Source organism: Mobula birostris, chromosome 7 (assembly GCF_030028105.1).
Source record: "Mobula birostris isolate sMobBir1 chromosome 7, sMobBir1.hap1, whole genome shotgun sequence".
Taxonomy (NCBI): domain Eukaryota; kingdom Metazoa; phylum Chordata; class Chondrichthyes; order Myliobatiformes; family Myliobatidae; genus Mobula; species Mobula birostris.
Window position 1 is genome coordinate 66,332,799 of NC_092376.1, and position 13,744 is coordinate 66,346,542.

At 41.6% G+C, this 13,744-nt stretch overlaps 1 protein-coding gene across 1 annotated transcript in view; it reads right to left on the reverse strand.

Annotated features, from left to right (window-relative positions):
- The window catches only part of LOC140200269 (NADP-dependent malic enzyme-like), a 163,517-nt gene that overhangs the window by 39,012 nt on the left and 110,761 nt on the right, over positions 1-13,744 (reverse strand). The window contains exon 7 of the mRNA XM_072263357.1: positions 12,703-12,812. Within this exon, the coding sequence (XP_072119458.1) occupies positions 12,703-12,812 (110 nt within the window). The remainder of the gene's footprint in view (positions 1-12,702; positions 12,813-13,744) is intronic.

Below are 13,744 nucleotides of genomic sequence, written 5' to 3' on the forward strand. Positions count from 1 at the left end.
CATATTGATGTAGGCATAAAGAAGGCAAGGCTATACTTCATTAGGAGTTTGAAGCGATTTGGCATATCAACAAATACGCTCAAAAACTTCTATAGTTGTACCGTGAGAGCATTTTGACAGGCTGCATCACGCTCTGGTGTGGAGGGGCTACTGCACAGGACCGAAAGAAGCTGCAGAGGGTTGTAAATCTAGTCAGCTCCATCTTGGGTACTAGCCTACGAAGTATCTAGGGAGCGGTGTCTCAGAAAGGCAACGTCCATTATTAAAGACCTCCAGCACCCAGGGCATGCACTTTTCTCACTGTTACCATCAGGTAGGAGATACAGAATCCTGAAGGCACGCACTCAGCAATTCAGGAACAGCTTCTTCTCCTCTGCCATCCGATTCCTAAATGGACTTTGAAGCTTTGGATACTACCTCACTTTTTTTTAAATATGCAGTATTTCTGCTTTTGCCCACCTTTTTAATAATCTATTCAATATACGTGATTGATTTACTTGTTTAATTATTGTTTTATTTTATTTATTACTATTTCTTTCTCTCTCTCTGCTAGATTATGTATTGCATAGAACTGCTGCAAAGTTAACGAATTTCATGTCACGTGCCGGTGATAATAAACCTGATTCTGATTCAGAAATCTGCTGAGGGATAGATTAGTGGCCTACAGAACTGGTGATCCAGGAAAGTACAAGAGGCCCAGGTATGACCTCTGGAAGGCCATCTCATATGGAGAGTACAATTCCAGACTACACTTGAATCAAAGTGGGACACTCGATAATTGCAGCAGGGCTTGAATGTCATTACCTCCTACAAAGTAAAACCAAGCAACATATGTGACAATACGTACTGCACACTGGAGGAACTCGGCAGGTCGGGCAGCATCCTCGGAAACGAACAGTCAACATTTGGGGCCGAGACCCTTTGCCAGGACTGAAGAGGGAGGGGACAGGGGCCCTATAAAGAAGGTGGGGGGAGGGTGGGAAGGAGAAGGCTGGTAGGTTCCAGGTGAAAAATCAGTAAGGGGAAAGATCAAGGGGTGGGGGAGGGGATAGGCAGGAAAGGTGAAGAAGGGATAGGGGAAAACACAATGGGTAGTAGAAGGAGGTGGAACCATGAGGGAGGTGATAGGCGGCTGGAGGATGGAGCAGAGTGAAACTGGGATGGGAGAAGGGAGGGGGAGGGAATTACCGGAAGTTGGAGAATTCAATGTTTATGCCAAGGGGCTGCAGACTACCCAGATGGTATATGAGGTGTTGCTTTTCCAGCCTGAATTTGGTGGAGGTGCTCGATGAAGCGGTCCCCCAATCTGCGTTGGGTCTCACCGATGTAGAGGAGGCCGCACCAGGAGTACCAGAAGCAATAGATGACCCCAACAGACTCACAAGTGAAGTGTTGCCTCACCTGGAAGGATAATTTGGGGCCCTGAATAATTGTGAGAGAGGAGATATAGCACTTACGCTTACAGGGATAAGTGCCGGGTGGGAGATCCATGTGAAGGGACATGTGGACCAGGGAGTCGCGGAGGGAACGAGCCCTGCGGAAAGCGGAGAGGGGTGAAGAGGGAAAGATGTGCTTAGTGGTGGGGTCCTGTTGAAGGTGGCGGAAGTTGCAGAGGATAATGTGCTGGATCCGGAGGCTGGTGGGGTGGTAGGTGAGGACAAGGGGAACTCTGTCCCTGTTGCGTTGACGGGAGGATGGAGTGAGGGCCGAAGTGTGGGAAATGGAGGAGATGTGGGTGAGGGCACCATTGATGACAGCAGAAGGGAAACCACGATCCTTAAAGAAAGAGGACATTTGAGATGCCCTGGAACAGAAAGCCTCATCCTGTGAGCAGATTGGGCGGAGATGGAGGAAACGGGAATAGGGAATAGCATTTTTGCATGTGGCGGGGTGGGAAGAGGTATGGTCGAGGTAGTTATGAGAGTTAGTGGGCTCATAGAAGATGTCAGTGGACAGTCTGTCTCCAGAGATGGAGACCGAGAGATCTAAAAAGGAGAGAGAAGTGTCCGAGATAGACCAAGTGAGTTTGAGGGCTGGGTGGAAGTTAGAAGTAAAGTTGATGAAATTGACAAGCTCAGCATGGGTGCAGGAAGCAGCACCAACGTAGTCGTCAATGTAGCGAAGAATATATGTGACAATAATTATTTTGACCAACAGGACACAGAGGCACCTTCATGAACCTCCACAGCTCCTGACGACCCTGTGATTTCAGTGTTGGAGGCAAATGTGAGGCATCATGCAGGAGAGTTTATCCATACAAAACATCCGGTCCAGACAGCATACCTAGCCAAGAACTGAAAACTGTGCTAATTAGCTGGCTGGATCGTTTATGGACAACTTCAACCCCGCAGTTTGGCAGACCGAGGTATCCACTGCTTTTACTCAGGCATCAATTCCACGGGTGCCTATGAAGAACATGGTGAACTGCCTCAATGATCATTATCCAGCAGCACTTACTCCACAGTGATGAAGTGCTTCAAGAGGTTAGTCATGAAGCATACCAACTCCTGCCTGAGGAGTGACCTGGATCCACTCCAATTTGCCCATTACCACAACAGGTCAACAACAGAAGCCATTTCACTGACTCTTCACTCAGCTCTGGAATGCCTGGACAATGAGGATGCATACATAAAGATGCTCCTCATTGAAGGCTGAGCTGTAGCCAACACTTCCATCCACTCGAAACTCATCACTAAGCTGTAAGACCTGGGCAACTGGGGATTCTCAATTTCCTCACTGGCAGACCCCAGTTAATACAGACTAACAACACTTCACCATCAGCACAGGTGCACCAGAGGGCTGTGTGTCTAGCTCCCAGCTTCATTCACCTTATATCTATGATTGTGGCTAAGCATAGCTCCAATGTTGTATTTGTTTGCTGATGACACCATTGTTGATGGCCCAATCAAAGATGGTAATGAATCAGCATATAGGAGGGAGATTGAAAATTTAGTTGAATGGTGTCACAACAACAGACTCACACCTGACATCAGCAAAACTAAAGAGCTGATTATTGACTACAGGAGGAAGAAGTCAGAAGTCTGTAAGACAGTGTTCATTAGGGGATGAAAGGTGGAAAGGGTCAGTAGCTTTAATTCTTTGGCCCCAACATATCAAAGGATCTCGCCTGGGGAAAGCACATACTGCAGGTGCCATCACAAAGGCAGCATGGCAGCATCTCTATTTCTTAGAAGTTTGCATAGACTCAGCATGTCACCAAAACTTTGACCAACTTGTACAGGTAAACAGTGCCCAGAAACAGAAAATACCACAGACAGTGGGGGATACATCCCAGTCCCTCACAGGCAAGGCCCTCCCCATCACAGAGTACATTTACATGGAGTTCTGCCACAAGCAAGCAGCACCCATCAAAGATCCCTACCATCCAGGCCATGCTCTCTTCTCACTACTACCGTTGGGCAGGAGGTACAGAGCTTTAGAACCCACACCACCAGCTTCAGGAACAGTTATTACTCTACAACCACCAGGCTCCTGAACTGATGTGGATAACTTCACTGAACACACCTCTCAACTGGTTCTATGACCTACAGTCTCACATTTATGTTCTCAGTATTACTTTTTTCTCATTTGCACTGTTGTCTCCTTTTGCACCTTGGTTGTTTGTCAATCTTTGTTTATACAATAGAATCTACAAAAAAATATTTCTTCATCTTTCCTGTAAATGCCTGGAAGAAAATGAACTTCAAAGTAGTATATAGTAACCTATATGTACCTTGTTAATAAATTTACTTTGAACTTTTGAATGAGTTAGTGAGTTTCTCTTTGGAGCGAAGGAGGATGAGAGGTGACGATGGAGGTGTACAGAATGATAAGAGGCATATATAGAGTAGACAGTCAGAGACTTTTTCCACAGGGCTGAAAGGGCTATTTGGAGGGGGCAGAATTTTAAGGTGTTTGGAGGAAAACATAGGGTGAACATCAGATGTAGTAATTACCTTTTACATACAGTGACTATAGAAAGTATTGAACTTGGAAGTTTTCATGTTTTATTGTTTTACAACATTGAATTTGATACTGATCAACAGAAAAGATTCTCTTGTGTCAAAGTGAAAACATATTTGTCTAAATTTTTTTACAATTACTCAACACAAGATAATTGATTGCATAATTACTCACTCCCTTTAAGTCAGTATTTAGTAGATGCACCTCTGGCACCAATTACAACCTTGAATCTGTGGGTCTCTTTTTCGGCTTTGCACAACTGGACACTGCAGTTTTTTCTCCATTTTTCTTTACAAAACTGCTCAAGCTCTGTCAGATTGCATGGGGGTTGTGAGTGAACAGCCCTTTTCAAGTCCAGCAACAAATTCTCAATTGGATTGAGGTCTGGACTCTGACTTGGCCACTCCAGGATATTAACTTTGCTGTTAGTTCAATTTTGGTTTCATCAGACCTCAGAACCTTCTTCCAGCTGACTTCAGAGTCTTCCATATGCCTTCTGGCAAGCTCTAGCTGAGATTTTATGTGAGTCCCCCCTTCCCCCTCGGCCTCCAATTATAATGAATTTGTAATTAATTTAGATCACTTCGTAGAGATCTGTTTTTACTTTGACTCAAAAATCTTTTTCTGTTGATCAGTGTCAATAAAGCCAAAATAAATCCACTGTGATTCAATGGTTGTAGAACAATAAAAAATGAAAACTTCCAAGCGGGTGAATACTTTTTATAGGCACTGTAGAGAGTGATAGGTGCATGGAATATACTGCCATGGTGATGGCAGAAACAGATACATTCAGAACATTTCATACTCTTTCAGATAAACTCATGGATGAAAGAAAAATGGAGGGCTATGTGGGAGGGAAGGGTTTGATTGATCTTAGAGTAGGTTAAGGGGTGGGTACAAGGTTGCAGGCCGACGGGCCCGGACTGTGCTGTACTGTTTTTTGTTCGATATTCTATAACAACTGGGCAGCACAGTGGTGCAAGCATTAGAGCCATTGCCTCAAAGCACAGAGTACAGAGTTTGCAAATTCTACCTGTGACCACGTGGGCTTCCTGTAGCAGCTTCGTTTATTCCCAAAACCCAAAGGTGTGCAGATTGCTTGGTTCGTTGACCACAGTAAAGTGCACTAGTGTGTAAGTGATTGGTAGAATTAGGGAGGAGGAGATGAGAGTATGGGGGACTGCTAAAATGGGATTGACATAGGGTTAATAGTGATGAGTAGTTGATGGTTGGCAAGAACTCAGTGGGCTTTTATGTACTGTATCTCTCTTTGACTATGAACCTAAGGCTCAGAATCCAAATAAATGGTACTTAGAAACATCACCATGCTTAGAAAGGTAGTCAGGATATCTGGAGTTTCAGGGAGAATGTTAGCACCCAAATCTTCTAACTCAATTTACTGGTCAAACTGACAAAAAAGGTTAATAATATTTTTCATCTAATCTTTGATGAAAATGATGAAATTTCTCATTAGTATGTTAAGCAAGTCATAGGTTTTAAATTAGCTGACAAATCTGGGGTTTGATGTTCTTGTTGCATTTTTGTTTGTTTATGCAGGGAGAGAGGTACTGGGGGGGTGATGTTCTTGTGTTTTGAGCGGGGGATGGGTTGGGGGGGCTATTAATTGTGTTGCCGTTCTTTTTTTCCTTGGTTTCATGGCTATCTGGAGAAGAATCTCAGAATTGTATACTTCGATAATAAGTGAATGTTTGAATCCTTTAAATAAATTACTCTCTCAATTTTGCAACCCCCTCAATCCCACCTACATCATACACATTGAATATACAGTAGATTCCAGTTCATTGTAACACAGCAGGACAAGTACATTTTGATCCAATTAGCTGAAGTTTCCTGGAAATAGTTAATAAGGTATAAAAAGGACAAAACTACCATTTAAATGAGTAACAATTTATGTACTTAAAATGAAATACAGAACAAATTAGAACACTACCACTAACTCTACAGAATCATAAAACTGCATTTAGTTCTAATAGTTATCAATTGAGGAAATCACCCAGTGTATGCAGCACAGCCACCTGGTGCCAATAATGGACTGAGAACATACAATGTTTTTCGATGATTGCATCCTACAAATCTTCATTTTCATTGTAACATTCAAATTGATTGTCAATATATCTTCAAGTTCTTCATAATTCCTAAATTGATGAACTAGTGAAATCATTTCATTTTCACTCCCGCCCATTTCTAGCATCTCCAAGCCTGAATACTTGAAACCCTGGTGAGCAGAACACTTCCGAATTGAATTACTGCTTATTTCTCGCCAACTCTCAGTGATCGCTCTAGGTACAGTGTAGGGTCTTACGACCACACAAGTGCATGTGACCGAGGTTAGTATAAAACTATTTGGCAAGTCTCCTATCCCAAATAAGTGGCAATTAACCAGAATCCACTGTAGTTTTGAACTTGGACTTGTATATTTCAAGCTTTAAATATGATTTCAAATTTCAATGAAAACTTTTTAGGGTAACTCCTTATAGAGTTTCTTATTTCTCTTTCAATATTATCTGCAATTAATTACAGTTTGAATAAAAAGTAATCTAACTTCTTTCTCATATTCAGAGAGGGTGGAGAACATGACAAAGCAAAGAAAGATGCAAACTCCAAAATGTTTGTTAAACATTGCCATCATGTATATTGAAAGCATTCCAAGTTTAGTTAGGCTAAAATTTATGTAAATTCTCTCCACTCCCAACAACACCAATATTATTGAATTTAATGACTCATATTGTTCTATAATATACAGGGATGCCTGAACAAACTGTGGATTCATTTGGACCAAATTAAATAGACGTTATTACTGAACATGCAAACCAGATGGCTTTATGTGCTTCACACGGGAAATCAATCATCACTGAGTTTTATATTGCTGTTTATATTAATGTATAATAGTTTGCAATTGATAAAAAAAATTTTGTCCAACAAAGGAATGCTGTTTTAATCCAGGCAAAATGCTTCTTACTTTTGCTATGCCACTTTCACACAGAAAACACCCGTTTTATATGGGGGCCAAGAAATACAAATTTTCACATACCATTAATTCTCAGGTTCCATTATTATCACTTCATCATCACCTTTAATTTGTGGAGACAGCGTTGTGCAGGATGGGAAGGAAAGAACGGTAAACTTGCATGGCTTTGCGACTCAGATGTTCCAGGCTTTTCAAAACCTAGGCTGTATTAGCTCATTTCATATTGGATTCTGCTTCATGGCAGCTTGCCCAGTGTGGCAGAGTCCTGTAAGGGTCGATGTTTCATGAAGGGGCCATGAAATTCTGAATACTTGTGGTTCTCAACATTCAGCAATAAGTACCTCAATCAACTGCCCTAAAGGGCCCAACTAAACTGATATTTTGTGGAAACTGCAGATTGCTCAGTATTAAGTCGCCAACTGCAAAGTTTTGGCCAAGGCCGCCAGTGCTGAATGTTCTCTCTGTCTGACACAGACCCACGCATATGCACACTTTCAAATGCTTGACTTGGAAAGGAGGAAACGATAGTGGTGGCATTGTGGGAGCACACAGAGGAGTCAGCACACATGGGCCCAAAGCAGTGAAACGTCTGGTGTCTACATAGGTTTCAGCGAGTAAACCCATCCTGTTAGTGAGAGGCAGTCAGTGAAAAGTGCATACAGGACTGCAACAAACTAAAATATTGAGGTCGAGTTTCCCGCTGTATGGATGTGCAGAAGAGCAAAGCAGCCCCTGCTTCCAAGCGTCTATGCCAGGTGTCAACCTGCTTGACTGAAGAATGATGGCTGGTGACTTAGAAAGACGAGCAGCTAGTTCATAACAGGAGCCATAATGCATTAAGGTACAAAATGCTCCTACAAAGTACAAGAAAAGCTCACGTAGCTTAAGCTGATTTCTCCCCTCTGAAAAATTTAGATGCCTGGTGAGTTTGGCAGACAAGATATCAACATTATTTTTTCCTGCAGTCTTGCTCATCTTGTCTGGAATTTAGCAACAATGTTTTGAAGTCCATCCTAAAACTAATATAGGATCTTATGACAAGTTAAAGTAATAGTTGTTGACAACAGAAATAGAAGTAATCAACTCCTACTCTAAGCACACCCAACTCACGCTGGGGGCAGTGGGACGGAGTGGAGGATACAAGTTGGGGTTAAAGTTTTCCCACTGATGATCGCAGCAACCTTGAGGGCATAGTCACATTTACACACAAATGTAAGTGTACGAACATCTTACCGTACTAATGCAACAGATTATTGTTGAAACAAGATAACCCATGTATTAAATTCTGGGTCATTAATAGAAAGACAACCCAAGCATTTCTGGTACTGATGAGAGATGGCTCATTTAACATGAAGAAGAGCCTTTGTCATAGCTGTAACAATAGTTATTATTATTATGTTACTAAAGGCCAATCAGAAATAAATAATGAAACAGCAACATACACAATGAAATGTGCACTCAACTTATGGTGTCTTATATACACATAATTAGACAGCATGACTATTGCAGATGATTACATTTTGTCATCTGTTCCTCTCATGCAATGTTTATCCAGCTGACTTATTTATTACCATACTCTTTGCTGATCACATAATGTCAACACAAATGGAAAAATTTGGCAGAAATGCTGGTGGACAGGAACTAAACTAATAGGTTAGTGGGGGAGGATAACAGTATACAAGAATGGGAAAATGTAATGCCGGTGATCCTTTGAGAACAGAAAGAAAAGATGAGTGATGCAGAGAGTACCTCAGGTTGTACTGAGAGCTTTGACTGCTAGGGAGAGTTATCAGGCATGAGAGGACGTAGTTTTTCTTCCTTTATACTTTGTCCCACAGTCCTCAACAGCTTTCAGCTGTCAGGTTTCCTGACACTATACAATCCCAGCTGGCCATTGTCAAATCTGGGAGAAGTTTTAAATCAGGCATATCTCGTTGAAATATCTAAAACAGAAAAGAGGTAACCTTGAAGTCACTGGATTCAGATCGGCTATTTCAAAAATGCTTTACTTCCAATTTGACACAATCATACTCATTCTTCGGATTAAAATACCCTACAAGTCTGATTGGCTTGACTATTTCAGGGGATTTACTTTCCAAAGGTTTACCAAAGCCCTAACTTAGGAAGGTGAAGGTAGACAGGAAATGAAGACTGGTTTCTATCTGCTCTGTCACCTCGGGAGTAAAGGAAATAGATGTGGAAGAAAGTGAAATCTACTGCATGCACATGGACTCCATTCAAAACCCTGACACTTACCTAAGTTCCTAACACCTCCACGATATTCATTAATTCTATATATTACTTCGTTAATTCTATGCACTGCTTGTCCTTCTACCATTGGTCTACTGTACATCTCCTCTTCACTCTCCCATTTTCAGCTGCAGAACATTTGGTGTCTGAGGTCCTGACTAAATATCCTTGCTTTCATTCGCTCTTCACCTTCATCTGGATCAATTCTTTAATCCTTGCTATCAATATAGCAGACCTGGCTGGTGGCCTAGTGGCATCAGTGCCAGACTTCGGGGCGATAGGTCCCGAGTTCGAATCCAGCCTGCTCCCCTGCACGCTTTCCATCCGTGCTGGGTTACGAGCCAGTGATCTCTTTGGAAACTCACCCAGCAAACCATTGCTGTAACTTGCCTCGTACGCAGTTCCCCACTATGTCAGAGAGGCGTGGAGGGAAATCATCAATCGTCCTCCTGATGCGACCTATCAATATAGCAATTCTTACTAGCTCAATTTCTGATAAGTTTCATTTCAATGAAATGATATGCGCTCATTCATCTTGCTGTATGCTTGGGAATAATTTGCAAATTTGGTACACTTGATGTATTCTCCCGAATGCAAATTGAAAGTTTCCCTATTATGGCAGCAAAGAATCCAAACGGGAACCAGAAAAGATTCCACAATCTCTCAGGTTTACATGGCCACCTAAAATATGTGAAATCCCAGTTTCGCCATTTTTATCAGTGCCAGGATGAACTTGTCCGTGATGGGGAGATTGAGAGTTGTTGTACCATCCAAGTTGAAAACTTGAAGGAGCTACAAGTCAGCCATCTAGGGGTGGTCAAAATGAAAGTGTTGGCACAAAGTTTTGGCTGGTGGCCTGGGATTAATCAACAAATCAAACAGCGTGCCATGCACCGCTCAGGATGCCAAAACATCCAAAAGATGCCAAAAGCAGCACCTCTCCATCCTTGATTGGATGCCTGCATTGTCCTGTAAGAGGATTCACGTGGATTTTACCAGACCATTCATTTGCACAAATTTCTTCGATGCAACTACAAAGTGGCCAGAAGTGTTCCCAATAGCCTTTACTACAACCTCCAACACTGTTGATATGTTGAGAAGCCTCTTCTCAAGGACTGGTATTGCAGAACACTTACTCAGTGACAATGGAACAAAGTTTATTGTGGAACAGTTTCAGTCATTCCTGGAATAAGACATATTACATCTGCACCGTACCACCGAGCTACAAATAGCTTGATAGAAAGATTTGTCCAGATTGTAAAGAAAGTACTGCGAGCAATGTCAGCATAGCACACTGACACTGAATCAGAAGCTCACCAATTTCCTCCTTGCACATCGCAGTTCAGCACACTCCACAATCAACGACTCACCAACTATGCTGTTCCTGGATTGACCATTGCGCTCATGCTTGAATCTCCTCAAACTCAATCTCAGCAGGATAAACAGCTGAGACAAGTTAAAGGCTCCTCAGACAAGGAGCCCTTACTCCTGGGCAAGCAGTTCTGGCGAGGAATCACAGAAGTGATCAAAGGTATGTATTGGGACAGATTACGGACAGAACTGGGGTAGTCTTCTACACAGTGGAGGTTACGTCCGATATCATCTGGCGATGACACATCGATCAGCTGGGGACAGCAGAGTTAACTGTTGGAGAAAAAAGGTGGCTAGAACTGTCAAAATCATTTCAGAGTTAACTCCTACAACCACTACGGGGGAAGCCTCACAACCCGAGATTGTTTCAAGCCACAAGTCTCACTCACCAAGCTGAGTGACTTCCTTTTCAAGAATGATATTATCCCACAACAGTAAGAAATCCTCCACATTGATTAAAGTTTTAGGCTTGAATGGGACTATTTTCAATTTACTATGCTGTGGTAGTTGTACGATATACAGTAGTGTGAGAAATTCTGAGGCACATATACAAAGCTAGGGTGTCGAAGACTTTTGCATAGTACTGTAGTAATTTTATGTATTGCACTGTACTGCTGCCCTAAAAACATACACACACACATTTCATGACATATGTGAGTGATGATTCTGATATGGGTCTCTTTTGTGGACTGAGAAAGGGAAGAGGGCAGGGAGAGGGGAATCATGGTTGGAAAAGGGGAAGGGAGAGGGGAATCATGGTTGGAAAAGGGGAAGGGAGAGGGGAGGGAGCAGGAAGCACCAGGGAGACATTCTGAAACGATCAATAAACCAACTGTTTGGAATTAAATGACCTAGCCTGATGTCTCAGGGCTAGGCTTGTCTGCACCCATGCCACACCCCCCACACCCACCCCTTGCATTCCTTCTCTGCCAGCTGTCCCAAACCCCCTCCCACAGCACTCCACCCTCACCATTCCCAACATCCATTGCTCCCACCAGATCTTCAAACTCGCTCTCCGCTCCGCGTTGACATTTTCTTTCTGCAGTACTGTGCAAAAGTCTTAGGCACTTTAGCTGCAGAAAGAAAATGTTTTCGACCACCAGGGGAAAAAAAATTAAATGATTGAACAACTTAAGTAAATGTTTAACAAAAACATATACAACTGTTACAGAGAAGGTTCACCAGCGGTATCTGATTCCACAGCTCCATTCAATAGAATGAATGGAAACAGATTTTTGGTGATTTTATTTTAATATCAAACGCCAAAATGCCACATGTGAATTACCAACAATTCTAATCTATTGCATCGGAGCAGTGAACCACAATCTTGAAAAATATTTTCCTTATCTTAGGTCAAAATATTTGCTGTCATTCAAAAGAAAAACACTGCACATGCTAGAAATTTGAAACACAAATCAAAACATTGGAAATATGCAGCAGTCATACAATAGAGATGGAGAGAGAGAGAGATAGTTAATGTTTTAAATACTGATGAAAGGTCATCGACCTGAAACATTAACACTGCTTCTCTTTTCATGGATCCTGCTTCAGTAATGTAAGTATTCTTGTTATAAATATACCAGTCTTTAAATACTTAATTTCTTTTACGTTCCTATCATTAGATCTTGTTTCATTACAGTTCTCCAAAACGAGTTGGGTACATTTTAGTTGTGTTCTTCAACAACTTCCAAGAAGAAAGAACTATCATTTCTTCAACAATTAGCAAAATGCCAATGATGCCACTGTGAAGTAGGAATGTGCCACTTCTGGGTATCGATTGAAGTATTTAAGAAAGGAAAATTTACTACTTACTTGGCTGGTTGTGAAGTGCACACATGCTCATATGTCAGAAGTATCCAAACATAAAAATGCCCTACGTAAATTCTTTCCAAAACATGGAAACCTGCACAGACCCTTTGGATCCAGAGTGGTGGGTTCTTTTTTGACTATATTTGGTGGTATTTTGGCACCAGGATTTGACAGAGTTATATCAACAAACAGGTCCACATGATTTATATCAACAAATAAGATTTGAAATATCAACTAGTTCATTGCTGCTCAACTATTTGAAGGGATATTTACTTAACTGACAGCTTATAAAATTGCAAATTTCACCCAGCACCACATACCTTGTATGTCATCATTAAAAGTGAGGTACCTCTTGCGATATTTGTTGAGAAGGCGGAAAGCATTGGAGTTTGCAAAATCTTCAAATTGAACGAGACAGTTCATTCCATACCTTAAATATAATGAAATAGATCAATACCCCACATAAACTATATCAGCGAAGCAAAACCAAATGGTAACAGAACATCACATTTACCTGAAACAAGACACTAGGTGCATGGCCTCCATGTACTTAAGTTATTCTTTGATAAATCTGGCATAAATGAAAGAACTCAGCATTTCATTCAGGATATGCCAGGGATCTGATGGGAAACTAATTGGTGAGTGAATATATATATATATATTTGTGTGTGTGTATGTGTATGTGTGTGTGTGTATATATATGTATATGTGTGTGTGTGTATACACACATATATACACACATACATACACATATGCATACACACGTATATATACATACACACATAAATACACACATACATACATATACACACACACACACACACACACACACACACACATACACTCACTCACTCTAAGAATAAGCTGGAAACCTACAGTCCCATGAGCCTGATGTCAGTTGTGGGTAAATTATTGGATGCCACTTTAAGTATTAGGAATAGTCAACATGGCCTTGTGCATGGTAGGTCATGTCTAACCATATTTATAGTGATATCCAAGGAGGTTATGAGGAAGGTTGATGAAGAAAAGGTGGTGGACATTGTTGAAAGGGGCTTTAGCAAAAGTCTCACATAGGAGGCTGGTTGAGAAGGCTGTTACTTGGCATTCAGGATGAAGTAGGGAATTGGATTTAATGTTGGTTTAGTGGGACAACACAGACAATGGTAGTAGCTAGTTGTCTCTCTGACTGGAGGCCTGTGACTACTGTGCCACAGTGATTGGTGCAGGATCAGTCATTATTTATTACCTACAGTAATAATTTAGATGATAAAGTGGTAAAATGGATCAGCAAATTTGCAGATGATGCCAAGATTAGGGGTGCAGTGGACATGGAGAAAGGCTATCAAAGTTTCCAGTATGATC